Source organism: Podarcis muralis, chromosome 1, assembly GCF_964188315.1.
Source record: "Podarcis muralis chromosome 1, rPodMur119.hap1.1, whole genome shotgun sequence".
In the NCBI taxonomy this organism is placed as follows: domain Eukaryota; kingdom Metazoa; phylum Chordata; class Lepidosauria; order Squamata; family Lacertidae; genus Podarcis; species Podarcis muralis.
The window spans coordinates 85,961,179-85,985,035 of record NC_135655.1 but is presented as its reverse complement, the minus strand read 5'-3'; the positions used below and the strand labels follow the sequence as shown (position 1 = coordinate 85,985,035).

Below are 23,857 nucleotides of genomic sequence, written 5' to 3'. Positions count from 1 at the left end.
CTGAGAGCAGGCTGAAGCTGATGGGGTAATTCCCACTTGCCCAAATACAGCAGCCTCCACTGCTGTACAGGAGAAGGCACATAGATTATTGCAAACAGTCACACAGTGTTGCTCTTAGTGGTAACAAACAAAAAATCCATCTACCATAGGTCAGGATACTGTCTTCATCAAATCTCTCTACCAAGGAGAAGAGGCAGGAGGTGCAGGCTGTCCAGGTGAACCAAGGTCCAACACATTTGCTGCTACCTGGTCCTGATTACCAGACACCAAGGTAGTTCATAACTGACTTTTTGAAGCTACAGAACTTTAGGTCTAGCCAGAGCTTTAGGCTGCATCCAAGACCACATATAAGTGGCTTAAAATTTGACAATCCTTATATGGTTGAATTTAAGGTGTTTCAAGTCTTCAGGACACTCAGTTTCTTAGCACTGGGCTTCTCTAGCCCTTCTGTGACATGGAAGTGGCTGAAGTCAATGGCAGGCAGAGATTGTGACAACTCCGTCTGTCCAGTTCCACTGTTACATCAGAGCATATCAGCCCAAAGAGCCAGGGCAGGCAGAGAGATTGGAGGTCCACAAGGTGATTGCAACTGTGAAGAGGTCAGAGGTCAAGGACAGACATGCAGGACCACCAAGACTTGTGCTTTCTCTTATTTGTTACTATGAGATGTGCATATGATCCCACATGACCTGTGTGCACAAAATGTACTTGGATATCGCTCATGGCCCAGTCATACTGATTGTCTGGTGTCAGTTGGTGTCCACTATAGAAGACAGGACAGAGGGTGAGTTTTCTCATTGCTCTGTAACCCAGTCTGGCAGTAGCATGTTTCTTAACTCCACTGACCTTCTGACAAGAAGAAACCCTGTTTATTGACCGTGCTAATTTTTTTCCAGCTGCATTTTTTAAACAGTAAATGGGCAGCATGTTGTAGAAAGTGTTTTCAGCTAAAATGCTTACACCTACACACGTACACCACCTCAAGGGGTGTCAGAACTGTGATGCGGACTGTAAAGCCAGGGAATGTTGGCAGGAAGGACCGAAAAGGCTTTCCCAGAAGCATCATGTGGACTTTTATCTCTCTCTTGGAGACCTACCAGACAGCCAAGTTTGGGGAAGGGAGAAGCATTGGCTTTATCGGAGCCAAGGTGCTAATGACAGGGAACAGCAGGCCTTTTTCTACAAAGTGACAAGGCTTTCCACAGCTAAAACCTCCATTTTAGTGAGAACCCACCAGTGTCCTGCCTCAGCTGAGAGAGCCCTGCCCACGTTTCATTCCTTTCAAGGTACAGTATGCTGGAACTCTCAGCATGGAGTTAGGGGTTACAAGTACACACCCCACCTTGGAGACTTGACGTTTACATCTAAATCAGGGGTGGGGAACCTCCTTTTATGGTTGGACTACCACTCCCATCGGCCCCATCCTGCACAGCCAACGGTCTGGGATGATAGTATCCAGCAACATCAGGTGAGCCACATCTTAGCCATCCCACCTCTGAAGGCCTGATGATATCATGGCCAGCTCTGCTAGGTAGTAAGGTGGCATGACCTGCTTCAGGGGGCACAGTGGTGGTGGCAGCAGGGATACATGGAGGCAGGGATTGGCATTTAAGGCTGCAATCCTGTTCCCTGGGAGTAAGCTCCATAGACTTATCTCTGAGCTGACATGCCTAGGGTTGTGCTGTGCAACAAGATTTTTCAAAGTACAGTGGTACCTCGGGTTAAGAACTTAATTCGTTCTGGAGGTCCGTTCTTAACCTGAAACTGTTCTTAACCTGAAGCACCACTTTAGCTAATGGAGCCTCCCACTGCTCCGCACTGCTGCAGTGCAATTTCTGTTCTCATCCTGAAGCAAAGTTCTTAACCCAAGGTAATATTTCTGGGTTAGTGGAGTCTGTAACCTGAAGCGTCTGTAACCTGAAGCATCTGTAACCCGAGGCACCACCGTATTGCTTCCATGGGGAAGGGGAACACACACCCCCTTTGGCTAAATGCTTTGGGCCAAAAATGCCTGAGTTAATCTAATCCTCTCACTGAATCCACTCCCAGCTTGGGCCCGGGCTCTTCATAGTGGATGATAGAAAAGTAGCACAATAAACAAAGGGCAAGGTGGCCCCTACCTGGGATGTTCACAGAGCCAGGGACTTGTTTGTTAAAACACACCCAAATACCTCAAGGTCAGGCTACTGATGACACGAGGAGACCTACTGAAATGAATAGACCTAATTTAGTTATCTTCATTCATTTCAGTGGGTCTGCTTTGAGTAAACAATACTTGAACACAAGCGCGCGCACACACACACACACACACGTACAAACTATTCAGATCCCTTCTTACCAGATGTTTTTCATGGCTGTATCCTACTGTAATTCATCATAGTAGAGTTAGCTGAAAAGTGCCCAGCTTGCAATATAGCCATTCCCCCCCCCTTTTTTTTTCCTCCAGAGACTTTGACAGCTGCTGGACAGGCAGACATTCAACAAGCAACTTTCCCTAGCCTTTAGATGAAGTGACAGGGAAATGCTACACCTGTTGAATGTCTTCCTGTCCCACCGCTATTAAAAGCATACAGCCTCTGTCAGCTGGAGGGTGGTGGGCAATTATTGTGCCAAGCCTAAGTCCAGTTGCCTACTCTTTCTCTCCCTACGTGTAACAACTTCATTAGATGCCATACAGTGGGTGTTCCTTATTCCAGGCATCAAAACATTCCTAAAAGATGGGACATTTTAATCTTGCGATCCTAGTACCCTAGGAGAATTGCACTGGCATGGGAAGGGCGAATGAGGGAGGGAGTCACCTGCAAATAACGGGGCCGAGGTAGGCAGAGTTTAGCAGTGGGAACCGGACAGGGTCACCTCTAGGGCCTGGGAAAGGAAGAAAATGCCCGCCTCCCCAAACAGGCCTTCGATTCAGGCAGCCGCCCTCCATTCGAGCCAAAGGCTCCTCTGTGCTTCTCCCTTCCAAGTGCGATAGGCAGGCAAGGGGCCTTGTTTGTCTCGCTCTTGGATGGGGTCCAGCTGCGAGGGAGACATCAAAGAGGGACTGGGAACAAAACCCAAGGAAGGCACAGCCCTGGGAGTGGGGAGAGCTAGAGCTCCCGGGCGGCACATAAAGGAGTTTTGCAGAGGGCCCATCAGCAGGGGATTGTCTGTAAGCCCCCAAGAGAGCAATGCTTGGAGATAAGGGAGGGAAACGACAGCCAGCTACCTAATTGTGATTACAAGGGCCTTTTCAATGACACGATGAGTCACTTGGAAACATGGGACACAGCAAGGGCAATGTGGAAGGGGGCCATGTTGGCCCATAGGGAGACCAAGGTGGATCGGAGACAGGCTGGAGCTGAGAATTTAGTGGAAAAGGCCAAATGGAATAAAATGACGGAGGGATTCATTCACTCTGCAAGCAGAAGAAGGGAAAGGAGAGCAGTCCCCAACTCCAGATGCCATCCTTTTTCTTGGTCAAGACTCCTGTGTGTTAACAGCCAGAAATCCAACAGGCGAAGTAACTTCTAGTTTTAGTGCTATTCAATAGCTCCGGCAGGAAACAAGGCAGCAATTCTAACTGCAGTTTCTGAACAACAAATTGGCTGCTGAGCTTGAGGGCCTTTCCCTCGAAAGACTCCTCTGTGATTAAATTCCAACAATGCTAGACTAAATCCCAGGGGCATATCACTTTGAATTGATCCTGGCAATGTCCCGAGGGTGTGAATGTAACATATGTTTTAGCACGAGCATTTTGCTGTTCAGCAACGTGTGGAAACAAAGGTTATATGTGTGTGCGCGCGCATCTACTACTCCAAGGGTATACAAGGTGGTGCCCTTCAGATGTTGTTGGTCTAATTTTCCCATCATCTCTCTCCATTGGCCATGCTGGCTGGGGCTGGTGGGAGTTGCAGCCCAACAATGTATAGAGGCTACTCCTGTGCTATCTATGTAGGCTGCTCCAGGTCAATTTCTTCATTTCTATCTCGGGTGTATCCCAACCAAGATGCCATCATTACACATGTTAAAACTCTTGCACAAATTATATACTCTATTAATGCAGTAATTTTCAACCCACCATAACCAGCTTTTTCATCCCAAACGCAAATGAATTTAACTAGAAAAGTCACTGCAAGTCACTTTTGCTCCATGATCCATGCCCCATGGATACCAGAAAGGGAATAGTAGGTTTTAATACCAGAGGTTTCTAATTACCGGTAGTTTGTTTAGTAAAAAATATATATACTGTTTTATTGTAAAACAAAAACAAAACCTCTAAGTTGTTCGCAACAATATAAATTAGTTGCAACTTGTAGTAGTAACACTTTGCACTTCAGGCTGCAATCCAATACTGTATCCACTTACGTACCTGGAAATAAGCCCCACTGAACACTATGAGATTTAATTCTGAGTAGATATATATAGGATTGCTTGGTTAGCATGTTTGAAGGGCTTCACATATACCTGGGGTGGGCAGACATTAGGCTTGCAGGAGCCACTTTGGTTTTTTTACAGGAACAAGAGGCTAGAACAAAAGTCATACGCTTACAGTCAAAGTTGGTGACCTGATTCACATGTAAGGCTAAGTCAAACCATGTCTTAGCCCCACTGTGTAGTGCTGCAGCAAAAGCAGGACAGGGGGAGAAGCACAGTGGCTGTGATCTTCTCTCCAGGAATATGCATGTCTGTTTCTTCATGTTAAACCAGGGTTTGGCTTAGTATTATGTGTGAACTGGGCCAGTGCCTTGCCCAAGGTCACCCAATGAGTTTCATGGCTGGTTGGGGATTTGAATCTGGGTCTCCCCAGCCCAAGTACTGTGCTGTAACCCAGGGATGTAGAACCTCCAGCCCGTGGGCAAAATCTGTCCCTCCAGTCCTCTCCATGTGGCCTGAGAGGCCGTTTCAGGCAAGCCATGCACTCCTGCCATACATCAGGTGTGAGGCAGGTAAGGGCTGGACTTGGCAGGCACTGCCAAAGTCAGCCAAATCCCGCTACTACACAACACTGGCATTTATGATGAGGCAATAAGCACTGCGCACAACTAGCTTCTGCTGCAAATTGGCAGAACTGGTCTTCCTTGAGTTTGATACTAAATTAAAACATTGCTCATTGATGAGTGCACTTCTACAGTGGATCATGTATTCAACATAACATAGGTTTGCATGTGGCCCTGAGAGGCTCATTTTCACCCAAACTAGCCTTCCCCATCCCAAAGTAATCCTGGTTTTCAGAAAGGGACTAGACACCCACCTTCAAGTTTGTCCAGCCTGACTGAAAATCCAGCCAAAGATGACACAACAGAAACTGCTGGAGTGGATCCATTTTGTGTGCTTTTGAAAACCTTCCCTTTCTCTTAGTGCCTAATTGGAATCCGGCTCTTTTTTTCAATAACAAATCTGGCCCAGATTTTGGGAATGAAGCCCTTGGAAAACACAGGTTAGGTGTGACCTATGAGTCATTTGCAAAGATAATGGATCTCACTTTATGATTTGTTTCCCCAGTAGAGCTGCTTAAGCCAAAACAGAATCCAGAGCCTTCACAGTAAGCTCACCTACACTCATAGTCCTGCAGCAGGATGCATCTGAGAAGAGATAACTCTCACTTTGGCTCCATGCATGATCTGGTGCAACACCTTATTCCAGATGTCAAGATGACACAGGTGGGATCAGGTTTATTTTTATTTTATTTTTAAAAAAGGGGTATGAGATTTTAAAAGGTGGTACGCTAGTCTTCTTGGACTGGTGATATAGGAAAAAAGCAGCCTGGACAATCATCCATGATTTTACAGGCCCAGCTGCAATTTCATTCTTTAGGCCAGGTGCCAGAATTGGAGGATAGAAAAGTAGAACAAAATTCCAGCAGAAACTTGATTGCTTTGTATGGGGGTTCTTCTGACCACACTCTTTCAGCTTGCAAACACTGCTGCTCCTGAACTACCGTGTTCTGTAGTATTTAGGAGTGGTTTGAGGAACTGGGTGGAATCTGGGTTCACAGGGCTAGAGGTAGAGACCTAATCCTAATTCTGAGTGATTGCTTCTCTTGGGTAACTGAGGTGGTGCTGCACTGGCCTCGGACTAGGTAAAGGTAAAGGTACCCCTGCCCGTACGGGCCAGTCTTGACAGACTCCAGGGTTGTGCGCCCATCTCACTCAAGAGGCCGGGGGCCAGCGCTGTCCGGAGACACTTCCAGGTCACGTGGCCAGCGTGACATTGCTGCTCTGGCAAGCCAGAGCCGCACACGGAAACACCGTTTACCTTCCCGCTAGTAAGCGGTCCCTATTTATCTACTTGCACCCGGGGGTGCTTTCGAACTGCTAGGTTGGCAGGCGCTGGGACCGAGCAGCAGGAGCGCACCCCGCCGCGGGGATTCGAACCGCCGACCTTTCGATCAGCAAGCCCTAGGCGCTGAGGCTTTTACCCACAGTGCCACCCACGTCCCGCCTCGGACTAGAGTGTTTTAAAATTGAGGAACCTGTGACAATTAGGAGTGGGGCCTAGGAGCCAGTGGCGTAGCGTGGGTTGTCAGCACCCGGGGCAAGGCAAGTAATTTGCGCCCCCTAACCCGTGGATTTGCACCCCCTAACCCGTGGATTTGCGCCCCCTAACCTGTGGATTTGCCCTAACCCCAGATGTTGCGCCCGGTGCGGCCGGGCCCCCCCTGCACCCCCCACACTACACCACTGCTAGGAGCTGAATTAATTTTCCTATTCCTGCTTCACTTTGTTGCTAGTGCCCACTGAGAGTTCAAGCCTGAAGAAAGATGAGAGGAAGGACTCACCAAGATATGTCACATGACAGTGCTTACTCTAATATAGCAGGGATGGGTGAGAGCACGGCAGTTTCATTCTGTTCAGACTCTGGAGCGGAATATGGAATTCAGAGAGGATCCAGGGAGCTTTGGGGCACAAGCAAAATGATCCAAAATCGGCCCTCCAGTCCTAGAATTCTGAACTTTCTGGAATTCAGTGGCATTACTATCACAAATAAATAGGGTTCCGGATACCTCTAGGCCCATCTGTTCCAGCTCGACCATTGAGATAATCCAGAGGAGTGCTGCTAGTTGTCCCCTGTGTTACAGAGGCCCAGCTGGCCTCATCCAGGAGCCAAGTGCCAGTGTCACCTGTCCCATGCTGTGAAAGACTCTTCCAGGACAGACTCAGCAGGCATCCTCACTTGTGACTTTCAGGCACCCATGGAAGACTTTGTTGTGCCTAGAGGCCTTTGCAGCTTTGGATTAGCCAGTCTTTTTAATGATTAAGTTGCTCTGTTTTAAATGGTTTTTATATTTTATTGTATACCTGACCTGTTGTTGTAAACCACCCTGATATCTTATGTGAGGGCAGTGTGTAAATATAAGAAAGAAAGAAAGAAAGAAAGAAAGAAAGAAAGAAAGAAAGAAAGAAAGAAAGAAAGAAAGAAAGATGCAGCAGAAGATGGAAGGTGATGCTCACGCCAGCTACCAGCTCCATCAGGCAATTCCTACCCCTGAACTAGGCAAGCTGGTCATTGTAAGAACAACTGTTTACAAATCTGTGCCCGACCCTGCCGGCAGGGCTTGCCTTGTCTCAGTTGACTGTACATAAGCCACTCTGGGAGCCTTTTTGGCTGAAGAGTGGTGTACAAAAGCAGCCGTGTCTACGGCCAGACATTTAAAGGGCCAGGTCTTCCCAAAAAGAATTCCAAGAACCCTTGTTAAAGGTGCTGGGAACTGTTGCTCTGTGAGATGTGGGGTAGCGTCTCTGTGGGAAAGTGACAAATGGGTGCATGGCGGCGGGTTGCTGCACCCGTCAAACCACAAGCAATTTTGCAGAGCGGAAACTCCAACGGGAAGTGAACAATCAGTTCCCACGACACAAAGCGGGAACCTCTTCCTCCTCCTTCTCCTCCTCCAGAAAGGAGATGGTCGTGGTCCCTTCATCACCTTGGGGAGAGAACACATGGCTTCATAGAGTGCCTTCATTAAAGAGACTTTCTCTTTAATTTAGCTTAATTTAATTTGATGAAAGAGTCTCTCTGTGGAAAAGGGACAGCTTGGTCCCAGACACCGTGGTTAGCCAGAGGGCCAGCAGCTCCTAAGAGCTTCTTTCCCCCTCCCGCCTTCCTTCCTTCCCTCCCAAAAAGAATTCAGCTAGAACAGCCATTTGGCCCTTGGCCACAGAAGCACAGCAGGCGCCATTAGCCTGGCACCAGAGGATGAAGAGCTGCTACAGGGGTGTCTGTGCATCCTTCCTGCCCAGGAAGGCCAATATCACACACACCACACATTTAAGGCACATTTAAAGTGCATCACTTCCCCCAAATAATCCTGGGTACTGTAGTTTCACCCCACAGAGCTACAATTCCCAACACCCTTAACAAACTACAGTTCCCAGGATTCTTTGGGACAGGTCATGTGCTTTAGAGATACGGTGTATATGCAGCCACAGTAGCAAGCTTCTCTTTGGCTTAATGTCCAAAGGGGCTGCCTATGGGGAAGGATGGTGGGTGTATTGGAACAACCTTTGTTAAAATTGTATTTCCTGGGGTGTTCCCCCCACCCCCGCAACAGCCGCTGCCTTTAAAATAAAAATAAAATTGAAAATATGTGAACTGCCCAGATCTTGCAGGATATAAATCAAAGAAGTAGAAAAGCAACCCAGGTCACAATGCACATGATAAATGTTTTAAGAGTATTTATTTATTCAGCCCAGGCTGGGATGAAAAGTCAAAAGATTTTCAATTTCCCAGGGAAATGGGATGGGAAAGGGAAAGGGATTAGTGTTGCCTGCAGTCTGACGGCTATGAGGAGGAGGCGGAAGCAGGAGTGAGTTTGGGCTGTGAAATGCAGTGGACTTGGCCAGGAGCCAGCTCATAAGGGATTTGTCAATGACAGTTTATTTGAGATGAGCAAGGGGCAGAGATCATCTTGATCTGACATCATTTTTCATCATAGCCAATGCTCTCGGTGCAAGGAGGAAATGCTGGCTAGCAAAATAGCAGGTCAGAGCTTGAAACCTCAAAGGTCTGGCACAGAATCTGGAAGGAAGCTGAGAGACCATCCCAGAGGGAGGATTGAAGTGGTTCCACTCCGCCCAACAGTCCTTGTACCAAGAGGCACTTAGTAAAAACAATCTTATACGCAAAACACTTGGGATTGTACAATGTCATACTACCACCTTTCCCCCCTCCCTTTTAAAAGCATCCATTATTTTGAAAGGTTGCCCCATTTCCCAGAAGGTCAACATAGTCCTAGAGAGCACACTGAGTACCCTGCTTTTCTGTGGTTCAAATGGCCATAGAGCACAATGCTGTACTTAATTGTCCGCACCATGGCTACAAAATGGATCAAGAAATGTGGGTAAAATACAACCTTTAATGGTTTTCTGTCTTTCTTTGCTACATATCCCACCTGTTCTCCAAGAAGCTCAAGGCACCATACATAGTTCCCTTCCCACACACAGTTTATCCGCTCAACAACCCTGTGAGGTAGCTTAGGCTGAGAGACAATGACTGGTTGGTGCTCTAACCACCACATCACACTGGGCACGACATCACTTCCAGTAGGCTCTCTGATATATCGCCTGCTGTAGGTTATATGCCATCACCCAGGCATCACCAGGAGAGCTTTAGAGTGAAGTCTTTCTCAGACTGGGATGACTTGATGCTGGGGGCGGGGGAGGGTCTCCGTCTTTGGAGGTCTTTAAGCAGAGGCTTGACAACCATATGTCAGGAGTGCTCTGATGGTGTTTCCTGCTTTGCAGGGGGTTGGACTCGATGGCCCTTGTGGTCTCTTCCAACTCTGTGATTCTAATTCAGATTGAAGTTTATTCTAGTTGAGTAGGTCATATAAGTGCCAGCCCTGCAACCTTTCCTCCTGTGTTTGTACTGCAGGTAGCAATACCATATTTCAAAAAGTAAAAACCAGGACACCCAAAATGTCGTATAAAACCACGATTTTTTTCGATTTCCTTTGCTAAGACAAGGTGCTGCCTTCCTCCCTGATGTCAGTTCTGATCTCTCTCTCTCTCTCTCTCTCTCTCTCTCTCTCTCACGACTACAGCTGTAGACATGCTAAATGCACAAGTCAATCCATGCCTTCTATGGTTGCCTTAATTTGCCCATGGTGCCTGTGTGCTGGATGCTCAGTGTTAATTGGGCAGCATCTGAACTGAACCACATGGCTCAAAGCTGCTTGCCCTCCTCTGCTCCTGTGTTGGAGGTTACTGACCAAAGAAAGCTCTGACATTTCCAGAAAGGGAGAGAGGAAGTTAAGACAAAACAAAACAAAAAAGCCCACCCCATAGATGTTTATAGTACTCTCTTTCTAGGAAAAAAAGGGAAACAGTGCCACTGACAGCTTGAAGCCACACATCATGCACACACCCTGTGCGGAAAAGTATGTTAGCTGAAGAATATCTATGCCCCCATACTGCTGAGTAAAGCAGGTTCCTCTGTGCATTGCCTGTGTACCGCTGCTGCTGCACCCCAAATGCCTCCTATCCTCAGGGTGTTTGGTGCAGTTTCTCTGGCTAGAATTCAGCCCAGCCCATACCCCAAAAAGGGATATAGGTTGAGAACATTGTAGATGAGGTTAGACCAAAGTCACAAGGTGAATGTGTGCAGGGCCAGGAGTTAACTCCAGAGAGCCAGTCTGGTCCATTCTCAAACTCATTGCTTCCTATTTATTAATCTGCCAGCATAGCTGCCCTGTCATTCAGACCTCCCGATTTCTCTGTTCCTTTTCCACTGGGTTTCAAGCCTTTGTGTTGTGCTGACACAGGTTTATTTTATTACCCCTCCCCCATTTAATTCCGTCTGTTTAAGAACGATAAGGGATAACATAGAAGCCAATGGGAAAACCAAGAAAAGGAAAGAAAAGGGGGAGGAATCCTGGCTGCTTCTCAATAGGCTCCTTCTGTAAGGCATGCAGCAAAGCGGTTGCCGCTGCTGCACCACCAGAGCTCGGAGTTACACAAGGCTGCAGCGAAAGCGCCTGTGCCACTGCAGCTGGGGCCCTGCTGCAGTGCTGAACTGTGAGGGAGCAGGGGCGCTCATGCAGCAAGGCAGAGGCAACAGGGAATGAGTGCATGCGTACCAAGGAGCATGAGGGCCACTTTAACCGCAACAGATCTCTTGTATGGAGCATTCTCTCTTGCACATGAAACTGCATGTGGATCATTTTGCTGAGTGACAATTGCACGTGTGTCCTGCTGGGAAAGAAGGTATGAAGTATACTTGTGGACAGTAGAGAGACACTGTGGGCAGTCAGTGGCACAGACATTTCCCCACAAAGTGGAAAGCTGGTATGGCGACTACGCTGTCCTCACCGCACCACCTGCTTGGTAAAATGATGCGCAGACACGGAAGCAAGGAAATGCTTCCCATAGCCACCGCCAGCCTGCAAAACCCACTGTCTCAAGCATCACTTGGAAGCATGAATGAAAAGTATTGATTTGACACAGGCTGCCAGTGACAGAGACTAGTTAGGCAGCCTGGCCCAGTAGCAAGTTCCCTTTCTGGCTGAAATGTTAGACCTTTTTCCTGATTGCAGGTTTGTCTCTCCTTATCGCTTTGATGCTCATTTAGCATTCTCCTGTCTAAATCAAAAAAGCTTTACAACATACTCAGGGCTTATTTATATGATTGTGATCACAATGTATTCTATATAACATCAAAGAAAATGGAAGTGTGTGTGTGTGTGTGTGTGTGTGTGTGAGAGAGAGAGAGAGAGAGAGAGAGAGAGAGAGAGAGAGATCAGGATTGCAGAGGCAGGTTCTGTAAAAGTAGAGTTTTCTATATGTCAAGAAATTGAACTTCTAACCCCTATCTATGCTACAGCTTTATAATGGTTTTATACCACTTTAGCCCTGATTACCTTCAAAGATGATGTAGATGACGATGATGATGATTTTATATGCCACCCTATACCCGCAGGTCTCGGGGCGATTCACAGGGTAAAATCACAACATAGTTTTCTGAAGTGTTGAGAATTGTGTTAATCCCTAGTCCTTCCCTTACTTAAAATTCTGGAGTTTACTGAAGTATGAATATTCTAAAGTGGCTGTCAGTAACTTCCTTGTAATACAGATTGACATCATAAACAGACATTTTGCAGCATTTGTTAGAAGTGTCTTTTGCCAATGACATCTGATGAAGAAGCTCCAAACATCTTGACAACTGTCACGTGTGCCTTTGTAAACATGCTTTTTCTAGTGCAGCGTCACCCTCAGGCACACAGCCCATGCCTTATCTCTATGAAATGTTTTAAAAATACGATCCTATAAATATAATATACCTTGCACCCTTGAAGGGCATAATTCAATCATGGTATCCCAAAGGACGTTGCTTCTTCCCAAGCCAGCCATCAACCCTTTTATGTGTGGTATGAGGGGCTCAGAAGAATGGGGGGGGGTGGGCAAATGTAGCCTTGTTAGTTAGAGGACATGCCCATAGGACCATAGCTTTGACTCCAACTAGGGCTTTGTTTCGTTGCTATATAATATATGGCCATGGTAATTTGTGCCTTAGTGACAAACCAGTGACAAACCTTTAAACTACTCTAATGCGTTCTACATGCAGCTAGAGCAGGGGTCAGTAAACTTTTTCAGCAGGGGGCCGGTCCACTGTCCCTCAGACCTTGTGGGGGGCTGGACTATATTTTGGGGGGGAAATATGAATTAATTCCTATGCCCCACAAATACCCCAGAGATACATTTTAAATAAAAGGACACATTCTACTCATGTAAAAACACGCTGATTCCCAGACCATCCGCAGGCCGGATTTAGAAGGTAATTGGGCTGGATCTGGCCCCCAGACCTTAGTTTGCCTACCCATGAGCTAGAGCATCCCAAATATTTTCATGCAGACTAACCTGTTGCATTCATAAGGGATTCATCTGGCACATTCCACAATTTCCATTTTCTGCTGTCTGGTGAAGATGGTTTTATTTGGGTGAGCTTTTAAATTAACCTAGATAGTTAACCCATATTTCACACTGTTTCTTTTATGCACCTTTTTTATTTTGTCTTGTTGAGGGTTGTTTTGTTTTTGTTTTGTTATTTGTTTTTAGCCACCTTGAATGCACATATATATAGGAAATGTGAGATAAAATAGTCTCAAAGAAACAAGTACAATTTATTTAAATCATCAATCATTGCCTTTTTCTTTTCTTTTTAAAAAGTGAAATCAATTGAAAAAGAATTTGCCAAGTTGTTCTGAAGCGGGGGGGGGGGGATGACATTATAGGTATGAGCCAATCAGTGCTATTCATAGTGGGCTTCTTCAGCACACTCATTTAATCAGTTTGTCCTGAGCTTGACACTGGAAAGAAATGGTTCACTATAATAGATCTCAGTCAGTTCACTTCCACAGCAGTCCTGCCACTTAATAATGTTATAACTCTGTATACATACTGTGTGGAGTTCTAGGGAAGGAATCTCTCTCTCTCTCTCTCTCTCTCTCTCTCTCTCTCTCTCTCTCTCTCCACACTATACCTGTAGAGCACACTCAAAGCACATATCCCCTCTCAAAGAATTCTGGGCAATGTTTGCTTGTTAAGGGTTGCTGGAAATTGTAACTCTGTGAGGGGTAAACTACGGCGTCCAGAATTCTTTGTGCTTTAAAGGCACAGTGTGTGCACAGTTTATGTGTGTGTTTGTGTGTGAAGGGGAGAGAGATTGTTCTGCTTTATATAGCTGTATATTTAAACTTGAGTGGGCTTGGCCAAGCAGTTTTTTTAAAAGAACAACAACAACAGAATAGTTTTTCATCATAAAAAGGGTGGCTTTGATTTTGTTGTGGTTTTCAGGTCTGTTCAGGCAAAGTAAGACAGTTGGCAATCGTGTTCAGGGCTGTACTCATGCACTCATATTTTTGCTCTTGTGGAAAAGAAGCTAAAATGGTACCCCGTGGGCTAAACCTGGAATGCTCCCCTCCTGGACAACCCTGAGAGAGGTGTATAGTACAAATAAATGCAAGAAAAAGACACACACACACACCACAAAACTATTTTTCTCTTTTGGAATGAAAAAGACACAACAGTGTTTTGCATCTACACTACATTTTAGGGCAGAAGAGAAAGAAGTTCTGTCTGAAACGGGAATCTGAGCAGGTAGACTGACATAGCATTCTTTGGCCTGAAGGCTAAGATTCAAGGCACTTTGAAATGGAGCCATTTTACTGACTTTGGTTTCATTTTATCCCCCTACCTGGAAACAGGCCCTATACTGCAAGTGCAGCACGGCCTTGAGTACCAAACAAGGGTGTTGGTTGAAGTTGGTAGGGTAGAAAGCAGGGAGGCCAACAGTAGGTGGTGCCAGATGATGGGCAGGTCCAGCTAATTCTAGTTTTGTTCCCATCTCCCTCCCTGCTGAGTTCTAAAAGTGGCTGCACTGAGACTAAGAAAGAGGAAACTGACATCTGCCACCCGAGCTAGTTGTAAGTAGGAAGGCACGCAGGGTAGGGATTGGCTGAAAGCAGACTGAGGTTGGTGGGGCCCTGCTCTACAGTGGTACCTCGGGTTAAGAACTTAATTCGTTCCGGAGCTCCGTTCTTAACCTGAAACTGTTCTTAACCTGAAGCACCACTTTACCTAATGGGGCCTCCTGCTGCCGCTGCGCTGCCACTTCACGATTTCTGTTCTCATCCTGAAGCAAAGTTCTTAACCTGGGGTAATATTTCTGGGTTAGCGGAGTCTGTAACCTGAAGCGTATGTAACCTGAAGCAGATGTAACCTGAGTTACCACTGTATTTGCCTTAGCAGGCCAGCCCCCACTGTATCTGCAGACTCAATATATGTCTCTCCACCCGCTTCTCTTTCAACCTTTTCTAGAGCTCCTCTCCCATTAGTGAAAGGGGATCCTAATGATTTCCACGGCAACTGAACAGATGTCACAAACAAAAGATTATCTTCAGGCTGAGATTAATCAGAAGCCAGTGAAATTAATCTCATAACAAGCCAGAGACGCCTCCTGGAAAAAAATGTGGCAGACAGACAAGTTGGCATTCCCCGCTAGGATAACTATCTGGTGCATAATTTCTAAAATGAAAAGATAAGAGTTGGTGAGACTGAAGGTTGCTATGCTATCTGCCCTGGGGGCACCTTACTCCTGAATTCCATTATTGTGTGGACAGGCTGTGGGTCCTGAGCGTTGTGTACGGACAAGAACCTCTCTTTCCCACAGACAACCCAAGACATTATGCTGCCTGGCACGGAATAGCAAATCTCCCCATCCCCTGCTAAGGTGCCTAGTATCCAAGGCTAACTAAGGTAAAGGTAAAGGTAAAGGTAAAGGACCCCTAGACAGTTATGTCCAGTCGAAGGTGACTATAGGGTGTGGTGCTCATCTTGCTTTCAGGCTGCGGGAGCTGGTGTTTGTCCACAGACAACTTTCTTGGTCGTGTGGCCAGCATGACTAAACAGCTTCTGGCACAACGGAACACCGTGATGGAAACCAGAGCACACGGAAACGCCATTTACCTTTCTGCTGCAGCGGTACCTATGTATCTACTTGCACTGGTGTGCTTTCAAACTGCTAGGTTGGCAGGAGCTGGGATAGAGCAATGGGAGCTCACCCCGTCACAGGGATTCGAACCGCTGACCTTTTGATCGGCAAGTGAGCCCAATAGGCTCAGTGGTTTAGACCACAGCACCATCCATGTCTTAGGCTGACTAAGTTATGTTGGCACCTGAGTCAGGGAGCCCCACAAGCTCTCTTCCCCCCAGGAGGAAAAATATAACTAAAAACAATAATAATTAAAAAGTAACAACAATTAAAAAATTAATAATAATTAAAAAGTAACAATTACTGATCTTTCATGACATCCCAGATCAGCTGCCTGGAACAGTGGAAGGCCTGGCCTTGTGCTCTGCATACGCTCAGAGATATTCTTGCTTTGCATATTCCATGGCTCAGCTATGATATTCAAATTAGTTTTGTATTGTTTTTAGTTTGGCACTAATAAATTAAGGTTATCACTTTCCAGTTCTGGGTTTTTTCCTGGCCCAGAATAAAAATTCAGAGTTGTTCCCGAGCTCAGCTGCTTTCGATAAGAATGAGACTTCTTATCAGTTAATGCTTTCAGCTGTAATGTAAATACCTTGGCTAATCGGACTGCACACAAAAGCTTCCTTATAATCTGAAAATAGGCTGTTCTGTGAGTAAAGAGCGGGGACTGCGCTCCAAGAAGGATCTTGTCCCTCACATGAACTGAAGGCTCATTGGAACTGGAGCATTTGAACCAACTGGGGGAGTTTTCATGTGGGCGACTTAACTCGGTTTAGGCTGTAAACACCACACAGGTCAGAAAGTGCTTCCAAATGACAATCCTCTTGCTATTCCACATTAACAGCATTCATCTGTGGCATGAGTAGTGAAAGATGCCCTGAAGCCAATGGGCCATACAAATTAATTACAACTCAGGAATTTAATGCAAATGATGTCCCAGGTTTAAAGAGGGTGATTTCTAATCAGCACATTTTCTGTAAGTTCCTGCTGAAATCCTGTAACTTTCCATACCACAAATGTCCTGGGCTGCTTTTTCCCCCTGCCCCACTCTTGTTGCGCTCTAGCGCAAGAGTGTTCCTTCAGATTTCAATAATGCAATCTCATTAGGGAACCACTGCAGGACAACTAATAAAGCAGAATGGTATTTGGATGCTGACCCCATAGTCAAGTTTGACTGGACTTAACTGTTGAGGGGTCTTATACCTTACCCATTATAAATCCACCACTAATGCACTATTGTTGCATCAATGACAGGTTGCAGAATACACTCACAAAAGCCCACTAGTCTAGAGGCTGTTGATATGAGGCAACAGTTAATAAAGCAGCCTTGGGGACCACAGCCTCCACAAAAATCACCTCTCAGAGGCTGCTGCTTGCATTCATTGGAGAGCATCCATTGGAGCCAATAGACAGAGGCAAATAGTAACTTTCTCTGCCTGCTGCACAATCACTTCTCAGAAGCTGTTGTATCACCTGGTGAAAAACCCTGACCTTTCCCTTTATTAAAGCAACCCATAGGAGAGGATTAAGAGGCAGCAGATTACGTCAATAAATTTGCAGGTGGTCAAAGCCAGATGAATGCCACATCGTGTTTGCTGTTGGAAATCAAAAATGGCCAAAGTGAAATGATATCAGAAGGAACTGAAAGGGGGAGCATCTTTGGCTCCCTTGCAGGTTTTGCAAGTTAGCCCAGTTCTCTACAGTCCTCTGGAGAAGGGCCCAACAGCAGCAGTGAACATGGACTGGGCAGAGATAGGCCAATGCCATTTAGTGGAATGCAAACTGGTGCTGGCTACAGCATGAGGGAGTGCTCAAGAGGACAGAACCTAGGCACAATAGTGTTTCAGCCACAGTGCAAGGCATGTTAGTTGGCAGGCTGAAGGAGAAGATATGAAGAGCGGGTGCCTGCTCTCATTCCCCCCCCTCCCACTGGGCATATCTGAGAGGGCAACAGGCCAATGGCACACAGGCTTCCACCCACACACAGAGAGGCCTGCTTATTATATGGTGACAAGTGAAGTGATGAGTGCATAGGCACATGTTTGCCTGCTAATGTCTCCTCTTTTGTTTTCCCCAGGTGATCTTGCTTTCTCCCTCTTCCCTACCACTGTGGGTGGCTTAATAAGGGAGGACAACAAGACGGCAAAGGTTACCAGGAATACATGGCTTCCGTTTTCCCCAAGCCAATTCCCTGTGGGTGTTTGGGCTACAGCTCTCATCAGCCCCAGCCAGCACAGCTGAAAAGCAGGAAATGTGAGTCTCTTTCCCCAAGCGAAAGAAAAGGCAACATCGTCTCCAAATAGCCTGGCCTCAGCTTAAGTATAGACCTTGGGGCTCCAAAAATAGAGAGCTGCTGCATGTTGGCTAAGCTGTTCTGGGCAATGCAGGTTTGCCAACACTATAGGTGTATGAGGCATGACCACACTCTGGCACTGTGCTCATATTTAAAACTGAGAAGCATAAAACAGAATCTAGGGGTGTGTTTTTCCTTTCTTTCTATTCTGGGCCCTTCCTTCTTTCCTTCCTTCCTCCTAAATGCAGGTTACAGGGCAGGGACGCGGACTTATAAAAAATATTGGGGGGGCCCGGGAAAGCGCATGAATAATAAATAAGCTCATGAATATGCAAATAAAGTGGCGCCGCCTCCTCGTGAGCGAATAGGGGAGAGCGTGCTGCGCCTATTAATCAGCTCCAAAGGAAATTGGGTGGAGCTTTTGCTCGGGAGGGAGGGCAGGAGGCATGCAGCCCGCCCCTCCCTGTGCATTTTGGGCTGGGGGAGGGGCGGCGATGGCGCTCTGCTGGAGGGGCGCCGGAGATTATTGGGGGGGCGGAGCCCCCCCAAACGAATTTTTGAGGGGGCTCGGGCCCCCTCAAGCCCCATGGAGTCGGCGCCTATGTTACAGGGAGAAGAACAGTGGCTGCTACTCTCATTTTGAGTGAGAATGAAACTGGCAGAGAATCATTCCTGGAAGACACCCATCCAAACTTTTGCCCTGAGAGTAGATCGTTGTGTGCTAAAACATCTTTGATGGACACCTGTACAGCTTCTCCACAAAGACGTCTGAGCTATGATATGCCACAACTTCCTTAGGCAAGCTGACTGCTGCAATAGCTGGGACATTTCTCCAGCTATTTAACTTCAATATACCTCTCTATGGTTTAACCCTGTTGTTCAGATCATCAACAAACAGGCCAAACAATTATCCTCCCCCTTCTTTCTGACATGTTCCATGCTGTACCATGAACATCAGAATCAATCTCTCAGAAATGACTTAAATTTGATGGGGTGCCCCATTTTTCAGATGCCTAAACCAAGTTCATGGTGAATGAGACTTTCCGTCTTAATAGCTATATTACCTCTGATACAGCAGTTGCTGGGGATCAGTTGTGAGAGAGGGCTATTATGCTCATGTTTTGCTTGTGGACATCCCTTTGGAAGCCATATGTGGCCAAAGCTTGGCAACCATGAGAATGAAATACTGGTGGGGGGGGAGATACACAAAGAAAAGAAACACAAAAGTAGCGGATCCAAAGCCATGGTCATTCAGCTATCAAAGGTAAGTGGGAAAATAAAAGTCTTCAGTTGTCCAAAGTTTCATAGGTTCCATAAGGTCGTGTGAGCTCTGAATTGGAGAACAGGACTGACAGCCTCAACCCTGAGCATTTCTTAATTGATGCAGACCCCCAATAACACATTTCCTTTCTCCCCCAGTGATGCCTCTTTTCTTCTGTTAAAAACCACAGGCTTCAGTCTCTTTCTCACCACACCACAGAAAATGAGGGCAAGTTCGCATGATCATGCTACACATAGCCAGCAGAAACCCTGCCTGCCTCTCCAACCAAGGCTGTGCTAAGCACGTAGCAAGTAAGTTGCCCAAACAGCTGCGTGTGGCAGCACAGCACTGCTTAAACCTCACAAGCCACGTGTCAGTGGGCCCTTGCGACAAATCCTGAGGATGATCCACTTGACTGAGTTCGCTTGGACTGACCCACCTCTCCTTCCCTTTATCTCCATTCCTTCCAGTGGCGGCTGGGGCCCACTGGGACTAGGAGGGCAGAGGCCAAGGAGCCCAACAGGAGCTGGGGGCCAAGCCAAGGCCAGGCAGAGCCAATAAAAGCCAGTCTCCTTCCTATCCGCCCTCTCTCTGCAACACTCCTCCTGTGAATGAAGTTCACCCTTTGGCACAAGCAGTTTGGGGTCTGGCCGGCAGTAGACTGAGCTGGGTGGGACAGTGATCCCTTCACCCTAACGGGCCAGCTCCTGAAATGGCTGCCGTTGTCCCCTCAGAGTCCTGCACACCTGCCACCACCCAGCTCCTTCTAAGCCCCCTTCCTCTCCCTGCTTCCCTTTTATTCCTCCCCTCCCTTTAAAAAAAAAAGTTTCTGACTCTTCCTAGGTGCCTCTCTCCCTTCACACTCCCCTGCTTTTCCCCTCAGGGACTCATTACTCACCCTTGGCAGCTGCTTCCTTCTCTGAGGCGCCGCCGCCGCCGCTGTCCCTCGGTGCCTCAGTGGCCCGGGCAGGGGAACGGGCCGAGGGCTCCCCTCACAGCACACCAGGCTCACGGTACATCCCATTCAACCCGGTTCCCGCGCAAAGCCTGCCAGGGGAAGGGGAGGGGACTGAGGCAGCGAAGAAGCCCCTGCGCTCCAGGCTTCGAGAGCTCCAGCTGCCCGGAGAAGGGGGCAGCTCAGGGCAACCAAAAGCTGCAGGTGCGTCGAGGGGAGAGTTGCCTGAGTGTGGAAAGGGCTGCCTGGCTCAACCCGCTGGGCTGCTGCTCCTCCTCCTCCCCTTCTCCTCCCTGAGGTTGGGTCAAGGTACCTTTCCCCCCCCCCCCTACCTCCTACACACACGCGCGCGCTCGAACGAACTTCTCCCCACTTCAGCGCCTCTCTCCAAAAGGGACGCGGGAGGGGAGGATTCAAGGGCGAAGCCTCCCCCCTCCACAAACACACACCTCGCTTGGGGGGCGGAGGGAGGGAAAGCTCACCCGGCCCGAGGAATTTCTCAGAATCAGGTGGCACCCTGCCTAGAGAGAGGGGAGCGATTGGGGTGTGTGGGTGTCGCCTATGGAGGCAGACGGACCCATTTGCTAGCGCAGGGACGGTGTCCCAGAAAGAGGGGAGAGAGGAAGCTCAGGGAAAGCTGGCACAGGCACGCACACACGATCCTCTCTCCTCAGGAAAGAACAAAGGGGAAACTGTGCAGGGCTGTGAAAGAAAGAGAGCGAGGGAGAGGGAGATGGCACAGTGGGGCAGGGCACCCTGACACTGGAGCGGGCACGCAGGAGAAGGAAGGGCGCAGGGGCAGGGGGAGAAAGAGCAGTAAACTCCCCCAAAGGCGCCCTGGCTGGCTCCCTCACAGCCTGTCACAGAGACCCACAGAACTGGCACCTATGTTATGCCAGCCTGCACAAGTTGCTTCCCATGGGATATATGCCCGTGCAGAGTGCCCAAAATGTTCACTTCACGGCCTTCATAGGAATGAGGATCCCTCTACGTACCGATTAGATCCGTGATGTACTGAGCTGCCGCTTCCTCTGGATGGAAACTGCAGTTCCTTCCTCGACTGAGCACAGGGCAGATGGCATTGTCCATCTCTTTGGAATCAGGAGCTGGGGAGCCTTTTCAGCCCTAGGGGCTACATTCCTCAGGCCAAAGGCAAAAGAGGCGGGGCAATGGGTGCAGCTCTTACTTTTGCACTGTAGGCTAGGCTACATACCAGCAGCACAAAAGTCAGAGGTTTCTAGGCTCAGACTCCCATCTCTCCATCTTCTAGCTAGACAAGCAAGAGGTATTACCTTTGCTCAAGGAAGAACACATTCCAGCTGGGTAAATGCATTTGAGGATGTGGAGCAGAGCCAGTGAGGGGTGTGACCTGGGGAGAATCCTGAGGGTCAGACAGAGAGGCATGGAGGGCTGCATTTGGCCCCCAAGGCTAAGGTTCCTTGCTGTTGTAAATCATAAAGCACTATCATAGATGCAGTGTTGCTATGGTAGTTGATCTAGGTCCCTTGGGCTCGGCAGGGACTACAATTTGGGGGCAAGCATGTGGGGATGGATAGACGTATCAGACAAAGGTAGTCATGTAAGTCCTCATTACACACTTTGGGGAAAATATATCTATAAACACCAAACATATAGGATTGATTACAATAGAAAACTTAACCATGTTAGCAACAATCTTCTTTAAAACTTGGAGAGAGCTGCTTCACTTCTAAGAGAATGGCATGGAAGTTTTGTTACGTACAGTGAAACTTCATGGAAAACACAACTTAAGCCACCCTGTATGAAATTTCTGCAGCACTCTAAACCATTTCCCCCATGTGTGCACAGAAAAGAGTAGATGCAGCTGAGAGGCAGCACATGGAGATCTGCACTGACTGCTGCATTGCATTTTAATTATTATTGTTGTATAATTATAAGATTATTGCATAATTTTAGAAGTTTGCATAATCTTAGAAGGGGCATGGCTGTGAGCAGGCATGGCTGCGACTATCATTTCTGTGTTTCTGAACTAACCACTGCTGCAAAGGATCCCAATAGCTAAAGGCTCTCATTCAAGACACCAAAGAGCTCTCACCAGCCAGTGGACCAAGCCAATATAAGGTAGTCTTCCCTCCCACCCTCCTTCCTTCCTTCCTTCCTTCCTTCCTTCCTTCCTTCCTTTTACATTTGTAAATAGCCAGGTTTAGGGTTGGGGGTTTGTTTTATTTCTATTACACTGTGTGAAACAGCACTGCTCCTTTAGAGAATTCCCCATAGTCTCCATGGTGAGAAATAACATAGGAAATAAAAAGAGACATGTTTACAAGCAGGCATAATTTCCGCTTGCGTGGGCGTGCAATTTCACAATTCTCACCAGAGATTTTGAGACCTTGGGGCTCCAAAAATAGAGAGCTGCTGCATGTTGGCTAAGCTGTTCTGGGCAATGCAGGTTTGCCAACACTATAGGTGTATGAGGCATGACCACACTCTGGCACTGTGCTCATATTTAAAACTGAGAAGCATAAAACAGAATCTAGGGGTGTGTTTTTCCTTTCTTTCTATTCTGGGCCCTTCCTTCTTTCCTTCCTTCCTCCTAAATGCAGGTTACAGGGCAGGGACGCGGACTTATAAAAAATATTGGGGGGGCCCGGGAAAGCGCATGAATAATAAATAAGCTCATGAATATGCAAATAAAGTGGCGCCGCCTCCTCGTGAGCGAATAGGGGAGAGCGTGCTGCGCCTATTAATCAGCTCCAAAGGAAATTGGGTGGAGCTTTTGCTCGGGAGGGAGGGCAGGAGGCATGCAGCCCGCCCCTCCCTGTGCATTTTGGGCTGGGGGAGGGGCGGCGATGGCGCTCTGCTGGAGGGGCGCCGGAGATTATTGGGGGGGCGGAGCCCCCCCAAACGAATTTTTGAGGGGGCTCGGGCCCCCTCAAGCCCCATGGAGTCGGCGCCTATGTTACAGGGAGAAGAACAGTGGCTGCTACTCTCATTTTGAGTGAGAATGAAACTGGCAGAGAATCATTCCTGGAAGACACCCATCCAAACTTTTGCCCTGAGAGTAGATCGTTGTGTGCTAAAACATCTTTGATGGACACCTGTACAGCTTCTCCACAAAGACGTCTGAGCTATGATATGCCACAACTTCCTTAGGCAAGCTGACTGCTGCAATAGCTGGGACATTTCTCCAGCTATTTAACTTCAATATACCTCTCTATGGTTTAACCCTGTTGTTCAGATCATCAACAAACAGGCCAAACAATTATCCTCCCCCTTCTTTCTGACATGTTCCATGCTGTACCATGAACATCAGAATCAATCTCTCAGAAATGACTTAAATTTGATGGGGTGCCCCATTTTTCAGATGCCTAAACCAAGTTCATGGTGAATGAGACTTTCCGTCTTAATAGCTATATTACCTCTGATACAGCAGTTGCTGGGGATCAGTTGTGAGAGAGGGCTATTATGCTCATGTTTTGCTTGTGGACATCCCTTTGGAAGCCATATGTGGCCAAAGCTTGGCAACCATGAGAATGAAATACTGGTGGGGGGGGAGATACACAAAGAAAAGAAACACAAAAGTAGCGGATCCAAAGCCATGGTCATTCAGCTATCAAAGGTAAGTGGGAAAATAAAAGTCTTCAGTTGTCCAAAGTTTCATAGGTTCCATAAGGTCGTGTGAGCTCTGAATTGGAGAACAGGACTGACAGCCTCAACCCTGAGCATTTCTTAATTGATGCAGACCCCCAATAACACATTTCCTTTCTCCCCCAGTGATGCCTCTTTTCTTCTGTTAAAAACCACAGGCTTCAGTCTCTTTCTCACCACACCACAGAAAATGAGGGCAAGTTCGCATGATCATGCTACACATAGCCAGCAGAAACCCTGCCTGCCTCTCCAA

At 47.5% G+C, this 23,857-nt stretch overlaps 1 protein-coding gene across 10 annotated transcripts in view; it reads right to left on the bottom strand.

Annotated features, from left to right (window-relative positions):
- TNS1 (tensin 1) overlaps positions 1-20,280 on the bottom strand; it is a 318,113-nt gene extending 297,833 nt beyond the window's left edge. For 5 of the 10 annotated variants that reach the window (XM_077934367.1, XM_077934376.1, XM_077934384.1 and 2 more), the window contains exon 1: positions 19,921-20,279. In XM_077934367.1, coding sequence (XP_077790493.1) covers positions 19,921-20,046 — 126 coding nt within the window. In that variant the 5' untranslated portion in view covers positions 20,047-20,279. Of the gene's footprint in view, positions 1-19,920 lie in introns of all 10 variants that reach the window. The other 5 variants (XM_077934396.1, XM_077934399.1, XM_077934402.1 and 2 more) reach the window with 3 other exon arrangements.
- Positions 20,281-23,857: the final 3,577 nt, after the last annotated feature.